The 25,920-nt window shown below is 46.8% G+C and overlaps 1 protein-coding gene across 3 annotated transcripts in view; it reads right to left on the bottom strand.

Annotated features, from left to right (window-relative positions):
• Positions 1–25,920, bottom strand: part of LOC115119912 (A-kinase anchor protein 13-like) — a 54,644-nt gene that overhangs the window by 19,470 nt on the left and 9,254 nt on the right. For all 3 annotated transcript variants that reach the window (XR_010462652.1, XR_010462651.1, XM_065015289.1), the window contains exons 5-8: positions 23,766–23,913; positions 16,552–16,667; positions 12,660–12,806; positions 151–401 (exon numbers count right to left, since the gene is read on the bottom strand). Coding sequence is in view for 1 of the 3 variants with exons in the window: in XM_065015289.1 (XP_064871361.1) it covers positions 151–401; positions 12,660–12,806; positions 16,552–16,667; positions 23,766–23,913 (662 nt within the window). In the remaining 2 variants the exon portion in view is untranslated. The remainder of the gene's footprint in view (positions 1–150; positions 402–12,659; positions 12,807–16,551; positions 16,668–23,765; positions 23,914–25,920) is intronic.

Raw genomic sequence — 25,920 nt, 5'->3', positions numbered from 1 at the left:
TAGTGTGGTGTTCTGTAGTGTGGTGTTCTGTTCTGTAGTGTGGTGTTCTGTGTGGTGTGTGGTGTGGTGTTCTGTAGTGTGTGTTCTGTAGTGTGGTGTTCTGTGGTGTAGTGTGGTGTTCTGTAGTGTGGGCTCTCTCCCTCCTCTAACCTGTGTCTCCAGGATGTCTCCTATCTTGTTGATGATGAATCCTCTGTCCTCTCCCTCCTGCTGGCTCTCTCTCTTCCTCTCCAGGAGACGTGTCAGGAAGGAGGCGTGAAGGTCCAGGAGCTCCCCCAGGGCAGGGAACAGCCTGTCTACTGTTTGAGGTTCCAGCTGCAGCTCCTTCACCAGACCCTTACTGTACACCTCCATCATGATCAGCAGGGTCCTCACGTGGTGCATCTCTGTCTGCATCAACTCTGGAGGAGGGGAGGGTTAAAGGTTAGGAGGGAGGATACAGGGAGGGTTAAAGGTTAGGAGGAGGAGATACAGGGAGGGGTTAAAGGTAAGGAGATACAGGGAGGGAGATACAGGGAGGGGTTAGATACAGGGAGGGAGATAAGGGAGGGGTTAAGGAGGGGGAGATACAGGGAGGAAAGGTTAGGAGGGAGATACAGGGAGGGGTTAAAGGTTAGGAGGGGAGATACAGGGAGGGGTTAAAGGTTATACAGGGAGGGGAGATTTAAGGTTAGGAGGGGAGATACAGGGAGGGGTTAAAGGTTAGGAGGGAGATACAGGGAGGAGGAGATACAGGGAGGGGTTAAAGGTTAGGAGGAGGAGATACAGGGAGGGATACAGGGAGGGTTAAAGGTTAGGAGGGGAGATACAGGGAGGGGTTAAAGGGGAGGGGTTAAAGGTTAGGGGGAGATACAGGGAGGGTTAAAGGTTAGGAGGGGGAGATACAGGGAGGGAGATACAGGGAGGGGTTAAAGGTTAGGGGAGGAGGAGATACAGGGAGGGGTTAAAGGTTAGGAGGGAGATACAGGGAGGGGTTAAAGGTTAGGAGGAGGAGATACAGGGAGGGGTTAAGGTTAGGAGGGAGATACAGGGAGGGGTTAAAGGTTAGGAGGAGAGGAATACAGGGAAGGGTTAAAGGTTAGGAGGGGAATACAGGGAGGAGGAGATACAGGGAGGGGTTAAAGGTTAGGAGGGAGATACAGGGAGGGAGATACAGGGAGGGGAGATACAGGGAGGAGGAGATACAGGGAGGGGTTAAAGGTTAGGAGGGAGATACAGGGAGGAGATACAGGGAGGGGTTAAAGGTTAGGAGGGGAGATACAGGGAGGGGTTAAATGTTAGGAGGGAGATACCGGGAGGAGATACAGGGAGGGTTAAAGGTTAGGAGGGGGAGATACAGGGAGGGAGATACAGGGAGGGGTAAAGGTTAGGAGGGGAGATACAGGAGGGGGGAGATACAGGGAGGGAGATACAGGGAGGGGTTAAAGGTTAGGAGGGAGATACAGGGAGGAGATACAGGGAGGGGTTAAAGGTTAGGAGGGAGATACAGGGAGGGAGATACAGGGAGGGGTTAAGGTTAGGAGGGAGATACAGGGAGGGGTTAAAGGTTAGGAGGGAGATACAGGGAGGGGTTAAAGGTTAGGAGGAGATACAGGGAGGGTTAAAGGTTAGGAGGGGAGATACAGGGAGGGGGTTAGATACAGGGAGGGTTAAGGTTAGGAGGGAGATACAGGGAGGGGTTAAAGGTTAGGAGGGGAGATACAGGGAGGGGGAGATACAGGGAGGGGAGATACAGGGAGGGGTTAAAGGTTAGGAGAGGGGAGATACAGGGAGGGGAGATACAGGGAGGGGTTAAGGTTAGGAGGAGATACAGGGAGGGTTAAAGGTTAGGAGGGGAGATACAGGGAGGGGTTAAAGGTTAGGAGGGGAGATACAGGGAGGAGATACAGGGAGGGGTTAAAGGTTAGGAGGGAGATACAGGGAGGAGATACAGGGAGGGGTTAAAGGTTAGGAGGGAGATACAGGGAGGGGTTAAAGGTTAGGAGGGGAGATACAGGGAGGGGAGATACAGGGAGGGGTTAAAGGTTAGGAGGGAGATACAGGGAGGGTTAAAGGTTAGGAGGGAGATACAGGGAGGGGAGATACAGGGAGGGGTTAAAGGTTAGGAGGAGATACAGGGAGGGAGATACAGGGAGGGTTAAGGTTAGGAGGGGAGATACAGGGAGGGGAGATACAGGGAGGGGTAAAGGTTAGGAGGGAGATACAGGGAGGGGGAGATACAGGGAGGGGAGATACAGGGAGGAGATACAGGGAGGTGTTAAAGGTTAGGAGGGGAGATACAGGGAGGGGGTTGGGAGATACAGGGAGGGTTAAAGGTTAGGAGGTTAGGAGGGGAGATACAGGGAGGGGGATACAGGGAGGGTTAAAGGTTAGGAGGAGATACAGGGAGGGGAGATACAGGGAGGGTAAAGGTTAGGAGGGGAGATACAGGGAGGGAGATACAGGAGGGGAGATACAGGAGGAGATACAGGGAGGTGTTAAAGGTTAGGAGGGAGATACAGGGAGGTTAAGGTTAGGAGGGAGATACAGGGAGGGAGATACAGGGAGGGGAGATACAGGGAGGGTTAAAGGTTAGGAGGGAGATACAGGGAGGGGTTAAAGGTTAGGAGGGGAGATACAGGGAGGGGAGATACAGGGAGGGTTAAAGGTTAGGAGGGAGATACAGGGGAGTGGTTAAAGGTTAGGAGGGAGATACAGGGAGGGTTAAAGGTTAGGAGGGAGATACAGGGAGGGGTTAAGGTTAGGAGGGGGAGATACAGGGAGGGGGTTAGATACAGGGGGAGGGGTTAAAGGTTAGGAGTGGGAGATACAGGGAGGGGGTTAGATACATGGAGGGAGATACAGGGAGGGGTTAAAGGTTAGGAGGGAGATACAGGGAGGGAGATACAGGGAGGGGTTAAAGGTTAGGAGGGAGATACAGGGAGGGGTTAAATGTTAGGAGGGAGATACAGGGAGGAGATACAGGGAGGGGAGATACAGGGAGGGTTAAAGGTTAGGAGAGATACAGGGAGGGGTTAAAGGTTAGGAGGAGATACAGGGAGGGTACAGGGAGGGGTTAAAGGTTAGGAGGGAGATACAGGGAGGAGATACAGGGAGGGGTTAAGGTTAGGAGGGGAGATACAGGGAGGGGTTAAAGGTTAGGAGGGAGATACAGGGAGGGGTTAAGGTTAGGAGGGGAGATACAGGGGGGAGATACAGGGAGGGGTTAAAGGTTAGGAGGGAGATAGGGAGGGATACAGAGGGGAGATACAGGGAGGGTTAAAGGTTAGGAGGGAGAAACAGGAGGGGAGATACAGGGAGGGGAGATACAGGGAGGGGGAGATACAGGGAGGGGTTAAAGGTTAGGAGGGGGAGATCAGGGTATGTCTAGCTCTAGATAGAGGGGTAGTAGTGCATTGTAACTCTAGATAGAGGGGTAGTAGTGCATTGTAACTCTAGATAGAGGGGTAGTAGTGCATTGTAACTCTATATAGAGGGGTAGTAGTATGCTGTAACTCTAGATAGAGTGGTAGTAGTGCATTGTAACTCTAGATAGAGGGGTAGTAGTGCATTGTAACTCTAGATAGAGGGGTAGTAGTGCATTGTAACTCTAGATAGAGGGGTAGTAGTGCATTGTAACTCTAGATAGAGGGGTAGTAGTGCATTGTAACTCTAGATAGAGGGGTAGTAGTATGCTGTAACTCTAGATAGAGGGGTAGTAGTGCATTGTAACTCTAGATAGAGGGGTAGTAGTATGCTGTAACTCTAGATAGAGGGGTGGTAGTATGCTGTAACTCTAGATAGAGGGGTAGTAGTGTATTGTAACTCTAGATAGGAGTAGTAGTGCATTGTAACTCTAGATAGAGGGGTAGTAGTATGCTGTAACTCTAGATAGAGGGTAGTAGTGGATTGTAACTCTAGATAGAGGGGTAGTAGTATGCTGTAACTCTAGATAGAGGGGTGGTAGTGCATTGTAACTCTAGATAGAGGGGTAGTAGTATGCTGTAACTCTAGATAGAGGGGTAGTAGTATGCTGTAACTCTATGTAACAGGGTTATATTGGTGATTCCCCTTGCCACTTTATTGTTAAGCCAATGGGTTTTTGGTTTGAGTTTGTCTTGCCTTCACCTACTCAACATGGCATCTTATTGCCTGGTTTGCGTAGCTTGCTTACGAGGGGTATGTTCCAGTTAGAATCGTCCCAGTGAACAAGCACCAAACCAGCGTGCGTGAGTGCAGAGTTGGATGGTGAGACGTGCATTGCATGACGTGCAATTTTGTGCCGTTCTAACAGAATACAGCTACATGACTGGTGCTACATATTGGAGTTCCGTGTCGATGACTGATGTACACAACGCCAGAAGAGTACTGTTACATCTAGATAGAGGGGTAGTGGTGCATTGTAACTCTAGATAGAGGGGTAGTGGTGCATTGTAACTCTAGATAGAGGGTAGTGGTGCATTGTAACTCTAGATAGAGGGGTAGTAGTGCCTGGTAACTCTAGATAGAGGGGTAGTGGTGCATTGTAACTCTAGATAGAGGGTAGTAGTGCCTGGTAACTCTAGATAGAGGGTAGTGGTGCATTGTAACTCTAGATAGAGGGGTAGAGGGGTAGTGGTATTGTAACTCTAGATAGAGGGGTAGTAGTGCATTGTAACTCTAGATAGAGGGGTAGTAGTATGCTGTAACTCTAGATAGAGGGATAGTAGTGCAGTGATGAGGGGCTGTAACTCTAGATAGAGGGTTGATAGAGGGGTGCATTGTAACTCTAGATAGAGGGGTAGTAGTATGCTGTAACTCTAGATAGAGGGTGCTGTAACTCTAGATAGAGGGGTTGTAGTGCATTGTAACTCTAGATAGAGGGGTAGTAGTATGCTGTAACTCTAGATAGAGGGGTAGTAGTGCATTGTAACTCTAGATAGAGGGGTAGTAGTATGCTGTAACTCTAGATAGAGGGGTAGTAGTGCATTGTAACTCTAGATAGAGGGGTAGTAGTATGCTGTAACTCTAGATAGAGGGGTGGTAGTATGCTGTAACTCTAGATAGAGGGGTAGTAGTGTATTGTAACTCTAGATAGGAGTAGTAGTGCATTGTAACTCTAGATAGAGGGGTAGTAGTATGCTGTAACTCTAGATAGAGGGTAGTAGTGGATTGTAACTCTAGATAGAGGGGTAGTAGTATGCTGTAACTCTAGATAGAGGGGTGGTAGTGCATTGTAACTCTAGATAGAGGGGTAGTAGTGCATTGTAACTCTAGATAGAGGGGTAGTAGTGCATTGTAACTCTATATAGAGGGGTAGTAGTGCATTGTAACTCTAGATAGAGGGGTAGTAGTGCATTGTAACTCTAGATAGAGGGGTAGTAGTGCATTGTAACTCTAGATAGAGGGGTAGTAGTGCATTGTAACTCTAGATAGAGGGGTAGTAGTATGCTGTAACTCTAGATAGAGGGGTAGTAGTGCATTGTAACTCTAGATAGAGGGGTAGTAGTATGCTGTAACTCTAGATAGAGGGGTGGTAGTATGCTGTAACTCTAGATAGAGGGGTAGTAGTGTATTGTAACTCTAGATAGGAGTAGTAGTGCATTGTAACTCTAGATAGAGGGGTAGTAGTATGCTGTAACTCTAGATAGAGGGTAGTAGTGGATTGTAACTCTAGATAGAGGGGTAGTAGTATGCTGTAACTCTAGATAGAGGGGTGGTAGTGCATTGTAACTCTAGATAGAGGGGTAGTAGTATGCTGTAACTCTAGATAGAGGGGTAGTAGTATGCTGTAACTCTATGTAACAGGGTTATATTGGTGATTCCCCTTGCCACTTTATTGTTAAGCCAATGGGTTTTTGGTTTGAGTTTGTCTTGCCTTCACCTACTCAACATGGCATCTTATTGCCTGGTTTGCGTAGCTTGCTTACGAGGGGGTATGTTCCAGTTAGAATCGTCCCAGTGAACAAGCACCAAACCAGCGTGCGTGAGTGCAGAGTTGGATGGTGAGACGTGCATTGCATGACGTGCAATTTTGTGCCGTTCCTAACAGAATACAGCTACATGACTGGTGCTACATATTGGAGTTCCGTGTCGATGACTGATGTACACAACGCCAGAAGAGTACTGTTACATCTAGATAGAGGGGTAGTGGTGCATTGTAACTCTAGATAGAGGGGTAGTGGTGCATTGTAACTCTAGATAGAGGGGTAGTGGTGCATTGTAACTCTAGATAGAGGGGTAGTGGTGCATTGTAACTCTAGATAGAGGGGTAGTAGTGCCTGGTAACTCTAGATAGAGGGGTAGTGGTGCATTGTAACTCTAGATAGAGGGGTAGTAGTGCCTGGTAACTCTAGATAGAGGGGTAGTGGTGCATTGTAACTCTAGATAGAGGGGTAGTAGTGCCTGGTAACTCTAGATAGAGGGGTAGTGGTGCATTGTAACTCTAGATAGAGGGGTAGTAGTACATTGTAACTCTAGATAGAGGGGTAGTAGTATGCTGTAACTCTAGATAGAGGGATAGTAGTGCATTGTAACTCTAGATAGAGGGGTAGTAGTGCATTGTAACTCTAGATAGAGGGGTAGTAGTGTATTGTAACTCTAGATAGAGGGGTAGTAGTGCATTGTAACTCTAGATAGAGGGGTAGTAGTATGCTGTAACTCTAGATAGAGGGGTGGTAGTGTGCTGTAACTCTAGATAGAGGGGTTGTAGTGCATTGTAACTCTAGATAGAGGGGTAGTAGTATGCTGTAACTCTAGATAGAGGGGTAGTAGTGCATTGTAACTCTAGATAGAGGGGTAGTAGTATGCTGTAACTCTAGATAGAGGGGTAGTAGTGCATTGTAACTCTAGATAGAGGGGTAGTAGTATGCTGTAACTCTAGATAGAGGGGTGGTAGTATGCTGTAACTCTAGATAGAGGGGTAGTAGTGTATTGTAACTCTAGATAGGAGTAGTAGTGCATTGTAACTCTAGATAGAGGGGTAGTAGTATGCTGTAACTCTAGATAGAGGGTAGTAGTGGATTGTAACTCTAGATAGAGGGGTAGTAGTATGCTGTAACTCTAGATAGAGGGGTGGTAGTGCATTGTAACTCTAGATAGAGGGGTAGTAGTATGCTGTAACTCTAGATAGAGGGGTAGTAGTATGCTGTAACTCTATGTAACAGGGTTATATTGGTGATTCCCCTTGCCACTTTATTGTTAAGCCAATGGGTTTTTGGTTTGAGTTTGTCTTGCCTTCACCTACTCAACATGGCATCTTATTGCCTGGTTTGCGTAGCTTGCTTACGAGGGTATGTTCCAGTTAGAATCGTCCCAGTGAACAAGCACCAAACCAGCGTGCGTGAGTGCAGAGTTGGATGGTGAGACGTGCATTGCATGACGTGCAATTTTGTGCCGTTCCTAACAGAATACAGCTACATGACTGGTGCTACATATTGGAGTTCCGTGTCGATGACTGATGTACACAACGCCAGAAGAGTACTGTTACATCTAGATAGAGGGGTAGTGGTGCATTGTAACTCTAGATAGAGGGGTAGTGGTGCATTGTAACTCTAGATAGAGGGGTAGTGGTGCATTGTAACTCTAGATAGAGGGGTAGTGGTGCATTGTAACTCTAGATAGAGGGGTAGTGGTGCATTGTAACTCTAGATAGAGGGGTAGTAGTGCCTGGTAACTCTAGATAGAGGGGTAGTGGTGCATTGTAACTCTAGATAGAGGGGTAGTGGTGCATTGTAACTCTAGATAGAGGGGTAGTAGTGCCTGGTAACTCTAGATAGAGGGGTAGTGGTGCATTGTAACTCTAGATAGAGGGGTAGTAGTGCCTGGTAACTCTAGATAGAGGGGTAGTGGTGCATTGTAACTCTAGATAGAGGGGTAGTAGTATGCTGTAACTCTAGATAGAGGGATAGTAGTGCATTGTAACTCTAGATAGAGGGGTAGTAGTGCATTGTAACTCTAGATAGAGGGGTAGTAGTGCATTGTAACTCTAGATGGAGGGGTAGTAGTATGCTGTAACTCTAGATAGAGGGGTGGTAGTGTGCTGTAACTCTAGATAGAGGGGTTGTAGTGCATTGTAACTCTAGATAGAGGGGTAGTAGTTCCTGGTAACTCTAGATAGAGGGGTAGTAGTGCATTGTAACTCTAGATAGAGGGGTAGTAGTGCGCTGTAACTCTAGATAGAGGGGTAGTAGTGCATTGTAACTCTAGATAGAGGGGTAGTAGTGCATTGTAACTCTAGACAGAGGGGTAGTAGTTCCTGGTAACTCTAGATAGAGGGGTAGTAGTGCATTGTAACTCTAGATAGAGGGGTAGTAGTGCGCTGTAACTCTAGATAGAGGGGTAGTAGTGCATTGTAACTCTAGATAGAGGGGTAGTAGTACATTGTAACTCTAGATAGAGGGGTAGTAGTATGCTGCAACTCTAGATAGAGGGGTAGTAGTGCATTGTAACTCTAGATAGAGGGGTAGTAGTATGCTGTAACTCTAGATAGAGGGGTGTTAGTGCATTGTAACTCTAGATAGAGAGGTAGTAGTGTATTGTAACTCTAGATAGAGAGGTAGTAGTGCATTGTAACTCTAGATAGAGGGGTAGTAGTATGCTGCAACTCTAGATAGAGGGGTAGTAGTGCATTGTAACTCTAGATAGAGGGGTAGTAGTATGCTGTAACTCTAGATAGAGGGGTGGTAGTGCATTGTAACTCTAGATAGAGGGGTAGTATTATGCTGTAACTCTAGATAGAGGGGTAGTAGTATGCTGTAACTCTAGATAGAGGGGTAGTAGTGCATTGTAACTAGATAGAGGGGTAGTAGTATGCTGTAACTCTAGATAGGAGTAGTAGTGCATTGTAACTCTAGATAGAGGGGTAGTAGTGCGTTGTAACTCTAGATAGAGGGCTGGTAGTGCATTGTAACTCTAGATAGAGGGGTAGTAGTGCATTGTAACTATAGATAGAGGGGTAGTAGTGCATTGTAACTCTAGATAGAGGGGTAGTAGTGCATTGTAACTCTAGATAGAGGGGTAGTAGTATGCTGTAACTCTAGATAGAGGGGTAGTAGTGTATTGTAACTCTAGATAGAGGGGTAGTAGTGCCTGGTATAATTCAAGGTAGAGTAGGGTACAGTAGCAGTGGTAGGTACAGTAGCAGTGGTAGGTACAGTTGCAGTGGTATGTGTAGCAGTGGTAGGTACTGTAGCAGTGGTAGGTACTGTAGCAGTGTTAGGTACAGTAGCAGTGGTAGGTACTGTAGCAGTGGTAGGTACTGTAGCAGTGGTAGGTACCGTAGCATTGGTAGGTACAGTAGCAGTGGTAGGTACAGTAGCAGTGGTAGGTACAGTAGCAGTGGTAGGTACTGTAGCAGTGGTAGGTACAGTAGCAGTGGTAGGTAGTGTAGCAGTGGTAGGTAGTGTAGCAGTGGTAGGTACAGTAGCAGTGGTAGGTACTGTAGCAGTGGTAGGTACAGTAGCAGTGGTAGGTACTGTAGCAGTGGTAGGTACAGTAGCAGTGGTAGGTACTGTAGCAGTGGTAGGTACAGTAGCCATGGTAGGTACAGTAGCAGTGGTAGGTACTGTATCAGTGGTAGGTACAGTAGCAGTGGTAGGTACAGTAGCAGTGGTAGGTACTGTAGCAGTGGTAGGTACAGTAGCAGTGGTAGGTACTGTATCAGTGGTAGGTACAGTAGCAGTGGTAGGTACAGTAGCAGTGGTAGGTACAGTAGCAGTGGTAGGTACTGGAGCAGTGGTAGGTACAGTAGCAGTGGTAGGTAGTGTAGCAGTGGTAGGTACTGGAGCAGTGGTAGGTACTGTAGCAGTGGTAGGTACTGTAGCAGTGGTAGGTACTGTAGCAGTGGTAGGTACAGTAGCAGTGGTAGGTAGTGTAGCAGTGGTAGGTGCAGTGGTAGGTACAGTAGCAGTGGTAGGTACAGTAGCAGTGGTAGGTAGTGTAGCAGTGGTAGGTACTGTAGCAGTGGTAGGTACAGTAGCAGTGGTAGGTACAGTAGCAGTGGTAGGTACTGTAGCAGTGGTAGGTACAGTAGCAGTGGTAGGTACAGTAGCAGTGGTAGGTACTGGAGCAGTGGTAGGTACAGTAGCAGTGGTAGGTACAGTAGCAGTGGTAGGTACTGGAGCAGTGGTAGGTACTGTAGCAGTGGTAGGTACTGTAGCAGTGGTAGGTACAGTAGCAGTGGTAGGTACTGTAGCAGTGGTAGGTACTGTAGCAGTGGTAGGTACAGTAGCAGTGGTAGGTAGTGTAGCAGTGGTAGGTGCAGTAGCAGTGGTAGGTACAGTAGCAGTGGTAGGTACAGTAGCAGTGGTAGGTACAGTAGCAGTGGTAGGTACTGTAGCAGTGGTAGGTACTGTAGCAGTGGTAGGTACAGTAGCAGTGGTAGGTAGTGTAGCAGTGGTAGGTGCAGTAGCAGTGGTAGGTACAGTAGCAGTGGTAGGTACTGTAGCAGTGGTAGGTACAGTAGCATTGGTAGGTACAGTAGCAGTGGTAGGTACAGTAGCAGTGGTAGGTACTGTAGCAGTGGTAGGTACAGTAGCAGTGGTAGGTACAGTAGCAGTGGTAGGTACTGTAGCAGTGGTAGGTGCAGTGGTAGGTACTGTAGCAGTGGTAGGTACTGTATCAGTGGTAGGTACAGTAGCAGTGGTAGGTACTGTAGCAGTGGTAGGTACAGTAGCAGTGGTAGGTACAGTAGCAGTGGTAGGTAGTGTAGCAGTGGTAGGTAGTGTAGCAGTGGTAGGTACTGTAGCAGTGCTAGGTACTGTAGCAGTGGTAGGTACCGTAGCATTGGTAGGTACAGTAGCAGTGGTAGGTACAGTAGCAGTGGTAGGTACAGTAGCAGTGGTAGGTAGTGTAGCAGTGGGAGGTACTGGAGCAGTGGTAGGTACTGTAGCAGTGGAAGGTAGTGTAGCAGTGGTAGGTGCTGTAGCAGTGGTTGGTACTGTAGCAGTGGTAGGTACTGTAGCAGTGGTAGGTACAGTAGCAGTGGTAGGTACTGTAGCAGTGGTAGGTACAGTAGCAGTGGTAGGTACTGTAGCAGTGGTAGGTACTGGAGCAGTGGTAGGTACAGTAGCAGTGGTAGGTACAGTAGCAGTGGTAGGTACAGTAGCAGTGGTAGGTACTGTAGCAGTGGTAGGTACTGGAGCAGTGGTAGGTACAGTAGCAGTGGTAGGTAGTGTAGCAGTGGTAGGTACTGGAGCAGTGGTAGGTACAGTAGCAGTGGTAGGTAGTGTAGCAGTGGTAGGTACTGTAGCAGTGGTAGGTACAGTAGCAGTGGTAGGTAGTGTAGCAGTGGTAGGTGCAGTAGCAGTGGTAGGTACAGTAGCAGTGGTAGGTACTGTAGCAGTGGTAGGTACAGTAGCAGTGGTAGGTACAGTAGCAGTGGTAGGTACAGTAGCAGTGGTAGGTACAGTAGCAGTGGTAGGTACTGTAGCAGTGGTAGGTACAGTAGCAGTGGTAGGTAGTGTAGCAGTGGTAGGTGCAGTAGCAGTGGTAGGTACAGTAGCAGTGGTAGGTACTGTAGCAGTGGTAGGTACAGTAGCATTGGTAGGTACAGTAGCATTGGTAGGTACAGTAGCAGTGGTAGGTACTGTAGCAGTGGTAGGTACAGTAGCAGTGGTAGGTACAGTAGCAGTGGTAGGTACTGTAGCAGTGGTAGGTGCAGTGGTAGGTACTGTAGCAGTGGTAGGTACTGTATCAGTGGTAGGTACAGTAGCAGTGGTAGGTACTGTAGCAGTGGTAGGTACAGTAGCAGTGGTAGGTACAGTAGCAGTGGTAGGTAGTGTAGCAGTGGTAGGTAGTGTAGCAGTGGTAGGTACTGTAGCAGTGCTAGGTACTGTAGCAGTGGTAGGTACCGTAGCATTGGTAGGTACAGTAGCAGTGGTAGGTACAGTAGCAGTGGTAGGTACAGTAGCAGTGGTAGGTAGTGTAGCAGTGGGAGGTACTGGAGCAGTGGTAGGTACTGTAGCAGTGGAAGGTAGTGTAGCAGTGGTAGGTGCTGTAGCAGTGGTTGGTACTGTAGCAGTGGTAGGTACTGTAGCAGTGGTAGGTACAGTAGCAGTGGTAGGTACTGTAGCAGTGGTAGGTACAGTAGCAGTGGTAGGTACTGTAGCAGTGGTAGGTACTGGAGCAGTGGTAGGTACAGTAGCAGTGGTAGGTACAGTAGCAGTGGTAGGTACAGTAGCAGTGGTAGGTACTGTAGCAGTGGTAGGTACTGGAGCAGTGGTAGGTACAGTAGCAGTGGTAGGTAGTGTAGCAGTGGTAGGTACTGGAGCAGTGGTAGGTACAGTAGCAGTGGTAGGTAGTGTAGCAGTGGTAGGTACTGGAGCAGTGGTAGGTAGTGTAGCAGTGGTAGGTACTGTAGCAGTGGTAGGTACTGTAGCAGTGGTAGGTACTGGAGCAGTGGTAGGTACTGGAGCAGTGGTAGGTACAGTAGCAGTGGTAGGTGCAGTAGCAGTGGTAGGTGCAGTGGTAGGTGTAGCAGTGGTAGGTACAGTGGTAGGTACTGTAGTGGTAGGTAGTGTAGCAGTGGTAGGTACTGTGGTAGCAGTGGTAGGTACTGTAGCAGTGGTAGGTACTGTAGCAGTGGTAGGTACTGGAGCAGTGGTAGGTACTGTAGCAGTGGTATGTACAGTAGCAGTGGTAGGTACTGTAGCAGTGGTAGGTACTGTAGCAGTGGTAGGTACAGTAGCAGTGGTAGGTACCGTAGATGACTTCCTGTCTCTTGATGACGTCCTTCTTCAGATGTTTGAGGAAGTTGCTGTCCATAACGTTGCTCCAGGAGTCTGCTTCCAGCTCTTTCAGGTCTTCCTCAAACTCCCCCATCAGCTGACTGTCAATCATCTCTGTGCCTAGATTATGAAACACAACACTCAGCATTCACAGGTATTTATCTAGACATTATCGTAGACACTGTAATCCAGACACATTTACCGGAGCAATTAGGATTAAGTGCCTCGCTCAGCTCGGGTATTCGAACCAGCGACCTTTCGGTTACTGACACAACACTAACCTCTAGGCTACCTGATGCTTTACCTTTATTGGGAGCTGGGGGTAACGTGTGTTTACTGGGGTCTGGGGGTAACGTGTGTTTACTGGGGGCTGGGGGTAACGTGTGTTTACTGGGGGCTGGGGGTAACGTGTGTTTACTTCTGGTCTATAGTAGTGGTCTGGTCTATAGTAGTGGTCTGTTCTAGTCTATAGTAGTGGTCTGGTCTATAGTAGTGGTCTGGTCTATAGTAGTGTTCTGGTCTATAGTAGTGGTGTGGTCTATAGTAGTGGTCTGGTCTATAGTAGTGGTCTGGTCTATAGTAGTGGTCTGGTCTATAGTAGTGTTCTGGTCTATAGTAGTGGTGTGGTCTATAGTAGTGGTCTGGTCTATAGTAGTGGTCTGGTCTATAGTAGTGTTCTGGTCTATAGTAGTGGTCTGGTCTGGTCTATAGTAGTGGTCTGGTCTGGTCTATAGTAGTGGTCTGGTCTATAGTAGTGGTCTGGTCTATAGTAGTGTTCTGGTCTATAGTAGTGTTCTGGTCTATAGTAGTGTTCTGGTCTATAGTAGTGTTCTGGTCTATAGTAGTGGTCTGGTCTATAGTAGTGGTCTGGTCTATAGTAGTGGTCTGGTCTATAGTAGTGTTCTGGTCTGGTCTATAGTAGTGGTCTGGTCTATAGTAGTGTTCTGGTCTATAGTAGTGGTCTGGTCTATAGTAGTGGTCTGGTCTATAGTAGTGGTCTGGTCTATAGTAGTGGTCTGGTCTAGTCTATAGTAGTGGTCTGGTCTATAGTAGTGGTCTGGTCTATAGTAGTGGTCTGGTCTATAGTAGTGGTCTGGTCTGGTCTATAGTAGTGGTCTGGTCTGGTCTATAGTAGTGGTCTGGTCTATAGTAGTGGTCTGGTCTATAGTAGTGTTCTGGTCTATAGTAGTGGTCTGGTCTGGTCTATAGTAGTGTTCTGGTCTATAGTAGTGTTCTGGTCTATAGTAGTGGTCTGGTCTATAGTAGTGGTCTGGTCTATAGTAGTGGTCTGGTCTATAGTAGTGTTCTGGTCTATAGTAGTGGTCTGGTCTATAGTAGTGGTCTGGTCTATAGTAGTGGTCTGGTCTATAGTAGTGGTCTGGTCTGGTCTATAGTAGTGGTCTGGTCTGGTCTATAGTAGTGGTCTGGTCTATAGTAGTGTTCTGGTCTATAGTAGTGGTCTGGTCTGGTCTATAGTAGTGGTCTGGTCTGGTCTATAGTAGTGGTCTGGTCTATAGTAGTGGTCTGGTCTATAGTAGTGTTTTGGTCTATAGTAGTGGTCTGGTCTAGTCTATAGTAGTGGTCTGGTCTATAGTAGTGTTCTGGTCTATAGTAGTGTTCTGGTCTATAGTAGTGGTCTGGTCTATAGTAGTGGTCTGGTCTGGTCTATAGTAGTGGTCTGGTCTATAGTAGTGGTCTGGTCTATAGTAGTGGTCTGGTCTATAGTAGTGTTCTGGTCTATAGTAGTGGTCTGGTCTATAGTAGTGGTCTGGTCTGGTCTATAGTAGTGGTCTGGTCTATAGTAGTGGTCTGGTCTATAGTAGTGTTCTGGTCTATAGTAGTGTTCTGGTCTATAGTAGTGGTCTGGTCTATAGTAGTGGTCTGGTCTAGTCTATAGTAGTGGTCTGGTCTATAGTAGTGGTCTGGTCTATAGTAGTGTTCTGGTCTATAGTAGTGGTCTGGTCTATAGTAGTGTTCTGGTCTATAGTAGTGGTCTGGTCTATAGTAGTGGTCTGGTCTATAGTAGTGGTCTGGTCTGGTCTATAGTAGTGGTCTGGTCTGGTCTATAGTAGTGGTCTGGTCTATAGTAGTGTTCTGGTCTATAGTAGTGGTCTGGTCTATAGTAGTGGTCTGGTCTATAGTAGTGGTCTGGTCTATAGTAGTGGTCTGGTCTATAGTAGTGGTCTGGTCTATAGTAGTGTTCTGGTCTATAGTAGTGGTCTGGTCTATAGTAGTGGTCTGGTCTATAGTAGTGTTCTGGTCTATAGTAGTGGTCTGGTCTGGTCTATAGTAGTGGTCTGGTCTGGTCTATAGTAGTGGTCTGGTCTATAGTAGTGGTCTGGTCTATAGTAGTGTTCTGGTCTATAGTAGTGGTCTGGTCTGGTCTATAGTAGTGTTCTGGTCTATAGTAGTGTTCTGGTCTATAGTAGTGGTCTGGTCTATAGTAGTGGTCTGGTCTATAGTAGTGGTCTGGTCTATAGTAGTGTTCTGGTCTGGTCTATAGTAGTGTTCTGGTCTGGTCTATAGTAGTGGTCTGGTCTATAGTAGTGTTCTGGTCTATAGTAGTGGTCTGGTCTATAGTAGTGGTCTGGTCTATAGTAGTGGTCTGGTCTATAGTAGTGGTCTGGTCTAGTCTATAGTAGTGGTCTGGTCTTGTCTATAGTAGTGGTCTGGTCTATAGTAGTGGTCTGGTCTATAGTAGTGGTCTGGTCTGGTCTATAGTAGTGGTCTGGTCTGGTCTATAGTAGTGGTCTGGTCTATAGTAGTGGTCTGGTCTATAGTAGTGTTCTGGTCTATAGTAGTGGTCTGGTCTGGTCTATAGTAGTGTTCTGGTCTATAGTAGTGTTCTGGTCTATAGTAGTGGTCTGGTCTATAGTAGTGGTCTGGTCTATAGTAGTGGTCTGGTCTATAGTAGTGGTCTGGTCTATAGTAGTGGTCTGGTCTGGTCTATAGTAGTGGTCTGGTCTGGTCTATAGTAGTGGTCTGGTCTATAGTAGTGTTCTGGTCTATAGTAGTGGTCTGGTCTGGTCTATAGTAGTGGTCTGGTCTGGTCTATAGTAGTGGTCTGGTCTATAGTAGTGTTTTGGTCTATAGTAGTGGTCTGGTCTGGTCTATAGTAGTGTTCTGGTCTATAGTAGTGTTCTGGTCTATAGTAGTGGTCTGGTCTATAGTAGTGGTCTGGTCTATAGTAGTGTTCTGGTCTATAGTAGTGGTCTGGTCTATAGTAGTGGTCTGGTCTATAGTAGTGGTCTGGTCTATAGTAGTGGTCTGGTCTATAGTAGTGGTCTGGTCTGGTCTATAGTAGTGGTCTGGTCTGGTCTATAGTAGTGGTCTGGTCTATAGTAGTGGTCTGGTCTATAGTAGTGTTCTGGTCTATAGTAGTGGTCTGGTCTGGTCTATAGTAGTGTTCTGGTCTATAGTAGTGTTCTGGTCTATAGTAGTGGTCCGGTCTATAGTAGTGGTCTGGTCTATAGTAGTGGTCTGGTCTGGTCTATAGTAGTGTTCTGGTCTGGTCTATAGTAGTGGTCTGGTCTATAGTAGTGTTCTGGTCTATAGTAGTGGTCTGGTCTATAGTAGTGGTCTGGTCTATAGTAGTGGTCTGGTCTATAGTAGTGGTCTGGTCTATAGTAGTGTTCTGGTCTATAGTAGTGGTCTGGTCTATAGTAGTGTTCTGGTCTGGTCTATAGTAGTGGTCTGGTCTATAGTAGTGGTCTGGTCTATAGTAGTGGTCTGGTCTATAGTAGTGGTCTGGTCTAAAGTAGGGAACTAAACAGGAAAAAGGGTGCCATTTGAGATGCATTTAAAGACACAAAGCATGTTGTTCATTCTATCCATAGCTGTTGAGAGAGATTAGTAACCTACGAACCTTCGTCTGTGAGTGACTCTGTAGATTCATTGACCAGGTTGGTCTTGCACAGAGAGTCAGTAGAATGGGACAGGTACCGCAGACCCTTGATAGGCATGTCATCAAACACCTGGTGACTGGAGAGAGGAAACCGAGAGAGAGGACATAGAGAGAGAGGACACAGAGAGAGAGGACACAGAGAGAGAGGACAGAGAGAGAGAGGACATAGAGAGAGAGGACACAGAGAGAGAGAGAGGACACAGAGAGAGAGGACACAGAGAGAGAGAGAGGACAGAGAGTCAGTAGAATGGGACATGTACCGCAGACCCTTGATAGGCATGTCCTCAAACACCTGGTGACTGGAGAGAGGAAACAGAGAGAGAGGACAGAGAGAGAGGACAGAGAGTCAGTAGAATGGGACAGGTACTGTATACCCTTGATAGGCATGTCATCAAACACCTGGGAGCTCATTTATTAATACTAGAAGCTATTCTAAAAAATAATACTATTGTAAACGCCAATTAACTTCACAGATCTTCGTTGTAAAGCGTTTAAACACTGTTTCCCATGCTTTTTCAATGAACCATAAACAATTAATGAACATGCACCTGTGGAACGGTCGTTAAGACACTAACAGCTTACAGATGGTAGGCAATTAAGGTCACAGTTATGAAAACTTAGGACACTAAGGAGGCCTTTCTACTGACTCTGAAAAACACCAAAAGAAAGATGCCCTGGGTCCCTGCTCATCTGTGTAAATGTGCCTTAGGCATGCTGCAAGGAGGCATGAGGACTGCAGATGTGGCCAGGGCAATACATTGCAATGTCCGCACTGAGACACACCTAAGACGGCGCTACAGGGAGACAGGATGGACAGATGATCGTCCTCGCAGTGGCAGACCACGTGTAACAACACCTGTACAGGATTGGTACATCCAAACATCACACCTGCGGGACAGGTACAGGATGGCAACAACAACTGCCCGAGTTACACCAGGAATGTACAATCCCTCCATCAGTGCTCAGACTGTCCGCAATAGGCTGAGAGAGGCTGGACTGAGGGATTGTAAGACTGTTGTAAGTCAGGTCCTCACCAGACATCACCGGCAACAACGTCGCCTATGGGCACAAACCCACCATCGCTGGACCAGACAGGACTGGCTCTTCACTGACGAGTCACTGTTTTGTCTCACCAGGGGTGATGGTCGGATTCGTGTTTATCGATGACAGAATTGAGTGCCGGGGCGGTAGTCATTTAGTTCAGTTATCTTTGCCTTTGTGGGTACAGGAACAAATGGTAGCCATCTTGAAGCATGTAGGGACAATAGGCTGGGATAGGGAGCGGTTGAAAATGTCTGTAAACGCACCGTAAACACACCAGCCACACATGCTCTGAGGACGCGGCTAGGGATGCCGTCTGGGCCAGCAGCCTTGTGAGGGTTAACACATTTAAATGTTTTCCTCACGTCAGCCATGGAGAAGGAAAGGGGGTGGGGGACGCAGTCCTTGTTAGCGGGCCGGGATTGTGGCACTGTATTATCCTCAAAGCGGACATCCTCAATGTCCGCCTTGCTGTCTGCTTGAGGGGAAATCTACACAGCTGTGACCTAACTGAAGAGAATTCTCTTGGTAGGTAAAATGGCCGGCATTTGATTGTAAGGAATTTGGGTGAGCAGAAGGACTTGAGTTCCTGAATGTTGTTATGATTACACAATGAGTCGTTAATCATAAAGAATACACCCAAACCCTTCTTCTTGCCAGACAGGTGTTCATCTCTATCGGCGCGATGCATGGAGAAGCCCTGTGGCTGAACCGATTCCAACAATATATGTTTCCGTGAAGCAGAGAATGTTACAATCCCTGATGTCTATCTTAGCATTTATGAACATTTGAACATCTTGGCCATGTTCTGTTATAATCTACACCTGGCACAGCCAGAAGAGGACTGGCCACCCCTCATAGCCTGGTTCCTCTCTAGGTTTCTTCCTAGGTTTTGGCCTTTTCTAGGGAGTTTTTCCTAGCCACCGTGCTTCTACACCTGCATTGCTTGCTGTTTGGGGTTTTAGGCTGGGTTTCTGTACAGCACTTTGAGATATCAGCTGATGTAAGTAGGGCTATATAAATACATTTGATTTGATGTCTATATGGAAGGCAACCTTTGCTCGAATTTCGTCTTCCTTGTTGTCAAGAGACTGGACATTGGATAGTAGTATACTCGGGAGCGGTGGGCGATGTGCACATCTACAGAGCCTGACCAGGTGGCCGCTTCGTCTGCCCCTTCTGCCGTTGTTTTGGGTGGAGGTCCAAACAGAAGATCCGATTCAGGAAATGTTGTATTTCTGGTCGTTGGTAAGTTGACGTTGCTCTTATATCCAATAGTTCTTCCCGGCTGTATGTAATAACACTTAAGATTTGCTGTGGTAACAATGTAAGAAATAATATATAAAAAAAACTAAATACTGCATAGTTTCCTAAGAGAAAAGAGGTGCCCATCTCTGTCGGCGCCATCTTGTGTTAATTATGGGGTATTGTGTGTAGATTGATAAGGACATGTTTTATTTGATCAATTTTATAGTAAGGCTGTAATGTAAACAAATGTGGAAAAGTCTGACTTTCCGTGACTGCCGTTCAAAAGTTTGGGGTCACTTAGAAATGTCCTTGTTGTGGAAAGAAAAGCACATTTTCTATCCATTAAAATAACATGAAATTGATCAGGATTACAGTGTAGACGTTGTTAATGTTATAAATGACTATTGTAGCTTGAAACGGCTGATTTATGGAATATCTACATAGGCGTACAGAGGTTCATTATCAGCAACCATCACTCCTGTTTTCCAATGGCACATTGTGTTTGCTAATCCAAGTTTATCATTTTAAAAGGCTACTTGATCATTAGAAAACCCTTTATGTTAGCACAGCTGAAAACTGTTGTTCTGATTAAAGAAGCAATACAACTGGCCTTCTTTAGACTAGTTGAGTATCTGGAGGGTCAGCATTCGTGGGTTAGATTACAGGCTCAAAATGTCCAGAAACAAAGAACTTTCTTCTGAAACTCGTCAGTCTATTCTTGTTCTGAGAAATGAAGGCTATTCCATGTGAGAAATTGCCAAGAAACTGAAGATCTGGTACAACGATGTGTACTACTCCCTTCACAGAACAGCGCAAACGGGCTCTAACCAGAATAGAAAGAGGTGTGGGAGGCCCCGGTGCACAACTGAGCAAGAGGACAAGTACATTAGAGTGTCTAGTTTGAGAAACAGACGCCTCACGAGTCCTCAACTGGCAGCTTCATTAAATAGTACCCGCAAAACACCAGTCTCAACGTCAACAGTGAAGAGGCGACTCCGCAGTGCTGGCCTTCTAGGCAGAGTTGCAAAGAAAATGCCATATCTCAGACTGGCCAATAAAAATTAAAGATTAAGATGGGTAAAATAACAGACACCGGACAGAGGAAGATTGGAACAAAGTGTTTTGGATGAATCTAAGTTTGAGGTGTTCGGATCATAAAGAAGAACATTCGTGACACGCAGAAAGATGCCTGAGGAGTGAACCATCTCTCAAGCATGGTGGAGGCAATCTGATGGTCTGGGGGAGGTGGAGGCAATCTGATGGTCTGGGGGAGGTGGAGGCAATCTGATGGTCTGGGGAGGTGGAGGCACTGTGATGGTCTGGGGAGGTGGAGGCACTGTGATGGTCTGGGGGAGGTGGAGGCAATCTGATGGTCTGGGGGAGGTGGAGGCAATCTGATGGTCTGGGGGAGGTGGAGGCAATCTGATGGTCTGGGGGAGGTGGAGGCACTGTGATGGTCTGGGGAGGTGGAGGCAATCTGATGGTCTGGGGGAGGTGGAGGCAATCTGATGGTCTGGGGGAGGTGGAGGCAATCTGATGGTCTGGGGAGGTGGAGGCAATCTGATGGTCTGGGGGAGGTGGAGGCAATGTGATGGTCTGGGGGAGGTGGAGGCAATGTGATGGTCTGGGGGAGGTGGAGGCAATGTGATGGTCTGGGGGAGGTGGAGGAAATGTGATGGTCTGGGGGAGGTGGAGGCAATGTGATGGTCTGGGGGAGGTGGAGGCAATGTGATGGTCTGGGGGAGGTGGAGGCAATCTGATGGTCTGGGGATGCTTTGGTGGTGGTAAAGTGGGAGATTTGTACAGGGTAAAAGGGATCTTGAAGAAGGAAGGCTTATCACTCCATTTTGCAACACCATGCCATACCCTGTGGACGGTGCTTAATTGGAGCCAAATTTCCTCCTACAACAGGACAATGACCCAAAGCACAGCTCCAAACTATGCAAGAACTATTTAGGGAAGAAGCAGTCAGCTGGTATTCTGTCTAGAAATGGAGTGGCCAGCACAGTCACCGGATCTTAACCCTATTGAGCTGTTATGGGAGCAGCTTGACCTTATGGTACATAAGAAGTGCCCATCAAGCCAATCCAATTTCTTGGAGGTGCTTCAGGAAGCATGTGGTGAAATCTCTTCAGATTACCTCAACAAATTGACGACTCGAAGGCTAAAGGTCTGCAAGGCTGTAATGGAGGATTATTTGACGAAAGCAAAGTTTGAAGGACACAATTATTATTTAAACGAAAAATCATTATTTATAACCTTGTCAACGTCTTCACTATATTTCCTATTCATTTTCAACTCATTTCATGTATGTTTTCATGGAAAACAAAGACATTTTTAAGTGACGCCAAAATGTTGAACGGTAGTGTATATATATATCTACATATAAAGACAATTTTATATATATATAAAATTGTATATATATATATATATATATATAAATACTACTATATTCTATATATATATTTTTATATATATAAAACTTATTAAGAACAGAAACTTTGAATGTTCGTACGCATATAAAAAGTGTGATTTTTGTAACAATCCTGCGAGCGTCGTACTCACACCCACAGGAAATAACCCTTGGTAAATACTGTTCTCAGCATCAGTGCTCGTCCATGACTTTGACTATTTGCATTTCAACCCCTAATGAACCATATATGGTCAACATCGGCCGTTTAAATCTGGTGGGAATATACAACGCCGTACCATGAAATACAACGGCACAACCTAAAAAAAGGCTAAGAAAACCACTTTGCCCAGACTGAAGTAGAGTTGGAGATGCTGAATCAACTCCATGTTGGAGATGCTGAATCAACTCCATGTTGGATACGGAGATGCTGAATCAACTCCATGTTGGAGATGCTGAATCAACTCCATGTTGGAGATGCTGAATCAACTCCATGTTGGAGATGCTGAATCAACTCCATGTTGGATACGGAGATGCTGAATCAAATCCATGTTGGAGATGCTGAATCAACTCCATGTTGGATACGGAGATGCTGAATCAACTCCATGTTAGAGATGCTGAATCAACTCCATGTTGGATACGGAGATGCTGAATCAACTCCATGTTAGAGATGCTGAATCAACTCCATGTTGGATACGGAGATGCTGAATCAACTCCATGTTAGAGATGCTGAATCAACTCCATGTTAGAGATGCTGAATCAACTCCATGTTGGATACGGAGATGCTGAATCAACTCCATGTTGAATACGGAGATGCTGAATCAACTCCATGTTAGAGATGCTGAATCGACTCCATGTTGGAGATGCTGAATCGACTCCATGTTGGAGATGCTGAATCGACTCCATGTTGGAGATGCTGAATCGACTCCATGTTGGGGATGCTGAATCGACTCCATGTTGGAGATGCTGAATCGACTCCATGTTGGAGATGCTGAATCGACTCCATGTTGGAGATGCTGAATCAACTCCATGTTGGAGATGCTGAATCAACTCCATGTTGGAGATGCTGAATCAACTCCATGTTGGAGATGCTGAATCAACTCCATGTTGGGGATGCTGAATCAACTCCATGTTAGAGATGGGGATGCTGAATCAACTTCATGTTGGAGATGCTGAATCAACTCCATGTTGGAGATGCTGAATCAACTCCATGTTGGGGATGCTGAATCAACTCCATGTTAGAGATGGGGATGCTGAATCAACTTCATGTTGGAGATGCTGAATCAACTCCATGTTGGAGATGCTGAATCAACTCCATGTTGGAGATGCTGAATCAACTCCATGTTGGAGATGCTGAATCAACTCCATGTTGGAGATGCTGAATAAACTCCATGTTGGGGATGCTGAATCAACTCCATGTTAGATACGGAGATGCTGAATCAACTCCATATTGGAGATGGAGATGCTGAATCTACTCCATGTTGGAGATGGAGATGCTCTGGGAGGTTGAAGGTTTTGTTTGACAGTCATTATAGAAAGGTTGAGCTGTAGTACAGTGTTCATTTTATGGTTGGGTCAGAGTCAATTTAGGGTTGGGTTGGTAGAGTCAGGCTTAGGTTAGGGTCAGGGTCAGGGTTAGGGTCAGGTGAGGGTCAGGGTTAGGTTAGATTAGGGTTAGGGTCATAGTCAGGTTAGGGTTGGGTCAGGGTTAGAGTCAGGGTTAGGTTAGGGTCAGGTTGGGTCAGGGTTAGGGTCAGGTTAGGGTCAGAGTCAGGGTTAGGGCCAGGTTAGGGTCAAGGTTAGGTTAGGGTCAGGGTTAGGGTCAAGTTAGGGTCATAGTCAGGTTAGGGTTGGGTCAGGGTTAGAGTCAGGGTTAGGTTAGGGTCAGGTTAGTCAGGGATAGGGTTGGGTTAGAGTTAGGGTTGGGGTTGGGTTAGAGTCAGGTTCAGGATAGGGTCAGGTTAGGGTCAGGTTAGGGCTGGGATGTTAGGGTTGGGTTAGGTTTGGGTTAGAGTCAGGGTTGGGACCAGGGTCAGGGTTATGGTTATAGTTAGGAACAGGGTCAGGGTTTGAGTCAGGGTTATGGTTATGAACAGGGTCAGGGTATGAGTCAGGGTTATGGTTAGGAACAGGGTCAGAGTATGAGTCAGGGTTATGGTTAGGAACAGGGTCAGGGTTTGAGTCAGGGTTATGGTTAGGAACAGGGTCAGGGTTTGAGTCAGGGTTATGGTTATGAACAGGGTCAGGGTTAGGGTTGGGGTTATGGTTAGGAACAGGGTCAGGGTTTGAGTCAGGGTTATGGTTAGGACCAGGGTCAGGGTTATGGTTATGGTTAGGAACAGGGTCAGGGTTTGAGTCAGGGTTATGGTTAGGAACAGGGTCAGGGTCAGAGTTAGGATTATGGTTAGGGATAGGTTTAGGTTTAAGAACAGGCTCAGGGTTAGGGTTAGGGATAGGTTTGGGTTGGTTTGCTCACCCAGCGATGTTGGATATGGAGATGCTCTTTGACAGGTTGGAGCCGTGGAAGGGTATGATGGAGGTGTGTCTTCGGGAGGGAACAACCAATGAGGAGTGGTCTTCTGGAGACAAGATGGCTGACCAGGGTCGCTCCCTCGATGCACCCGCTGTGATGTCATAAGAGAGGGCCAGCGTTAACAGAGGAATGCGGTAGGATGGTATTGGGATGCGTCCCACATGGCACCCTAATCCTTACAAAGTGCACATGTTGACATGCAGCCCTGTAGGACTCTATAGGGAACAGATACATCCAGCCCTGTAGGACTCTATAGGGAACAGATACATCCAGCCCTGTAGGACTCTATAGGGAACAGATACATCCAGCCCTGTAGGACTCTATAGGGAACAGATACATGATGCCCTGTAGGACTCTACAGGGAACAGATACATCCAGCCCTGTAGGACTCTATAGGGAACAGATACATCCAGCCCTGTAGGACTCTACAGGGAACAGATACATCCAGCCCTGTAGGACTCTATAGGGAACAGATACATCCAGCCCTGTAGGACTCTATAGGGAACAGATACATCCAGCCCTGTAGGACTCTATAGGGAACAGATACATCCAGCCCTGTAGGACTCTATAGGGAACAGATACATGATGCCCCATAGGACTCTATAGGGAACAGACAACATGCAGCCCCGTAGAACTGTATAGGGAACAGATACATCCAGCCCTGTAGGACTCTATAGGGAACAGATACATGCAGCCCTGTAGGACTCTATAGGGAACAGATACATGCAGCCATGTAGGACTCTATAGGGAACAGATACATCCAGCCCTGTAGGACTGTATAGGGAACAGACAACATGCAGCCCTGTAGGACTCCATAGGGAACAGATACATCCAGCCCTGTAGGACTCTATAGGGAACAGATACATGATGCCCCGTAGGACTCTATAGGGAACAGTTACATCCAGCCCTGTAGGACTCTATAGGGAACAGATACATCCAGCCCTGTAGGACTCTATAGGGAACAGATACATCCAGCCCCGTAGGAATCTATAGGGAACAGATACATCCAGCCCTGTAGGACACTATAGGGAACAGATACATCTAGCCCTGTAGGACTCTATAGGGAACAGATACATCCAGCCCTGTAGGAATCTATAGGGAACAGATACATCCAGCCCTGTAGGACTCTATAGGGAACAGACAACATCCAGCCCTGTAGGACTCTATAGGGAACAGATACATCCAGCCCTGTAGGACTCTATAGGGAACAGACAACATGCAGCCCTGTAGGACTCTATAGGGAACAGATACATCCAGCCCTGTAGGACTCTATAGGGAACAGATACATCCAGCCCTGTAGGACTCTATGGGAACAGATACATGCAGCCCTGTAGGACTCTATAGGGAACAGATACATGCAGCTTCGTAGGACTCTATAGGGAACAAACAACATCCAGCCCTGTAGGACTCTATAGGGAACAGATACATCCAGCCCTGTAGGACTCTATAGGGAACAGATACATCCAGCCCTGTAGGACTCTATAGGGAACAGATACATCCAGTCCCGTAGGACTCTATAATGAACAGATACATCCAGCCCTGTAGGACTCTATAGGGAACAGATACATCCAGCCCTGTAGGACTCTATAGGGAACAGAGACATCCAGCCCTGTAGGACTCTATATGGAACAGATACATCCAGCCCCGTAGGACTCTATAAGGAACAAACAACATGCAGCCCTGTAGGACTCTATAGGGAACAGATACATCCAGCCCTGTAGGACTCTATAGGGAACAGATACATCCAGCCCTGTAGGACTCTATATGGAACAGATACATCCAGCCCCGTAGGACTCTATAGGGAACAAACAACATGCAGCCCTGTAGGACTCTATAGGGAACAGAGACATCCAGCCCTGTAGGACTCTATATGGAACAGATACATCCAGCCCCGTAGGACTCTATAGGGAACAAACAACATGCAGCCCTGTAGGACTCTATAGGGAACAGATACATCCAGCCCTGTAGGACTCTATAGGGAACAGATACATCCAGCCCTGTAGGACTCTATATGGAACAGATACATCCAGCCCCGTAGGACTCTATAGGGAACAAACAACATGCAGCCCTGTAGGACTCTATAGGGAACAGACAACAT

This window comes from Oncorhynchus nerka, unplaced genomic scaffold (assembly GCF_034236695.1).
Source record: "Oncorhynchus nerka isolate Pitt River unplaced genomic scaffold, Oner_Uvic_2.0 unplaced_scaffold_1542, whole genome shotgun sequence".
NCBI classification, from domain to species: Eukaryota; Metazoa; Chordata; class Actinopteri; order Salmoniformes; family Salmonidae; genus Oncorhynchus; species Oncorhynchus nerka.
Note: the sequence above shows the minus strand (reverse complement) of the source record. Positions and strands in the feature narration are given on the sequence as shown.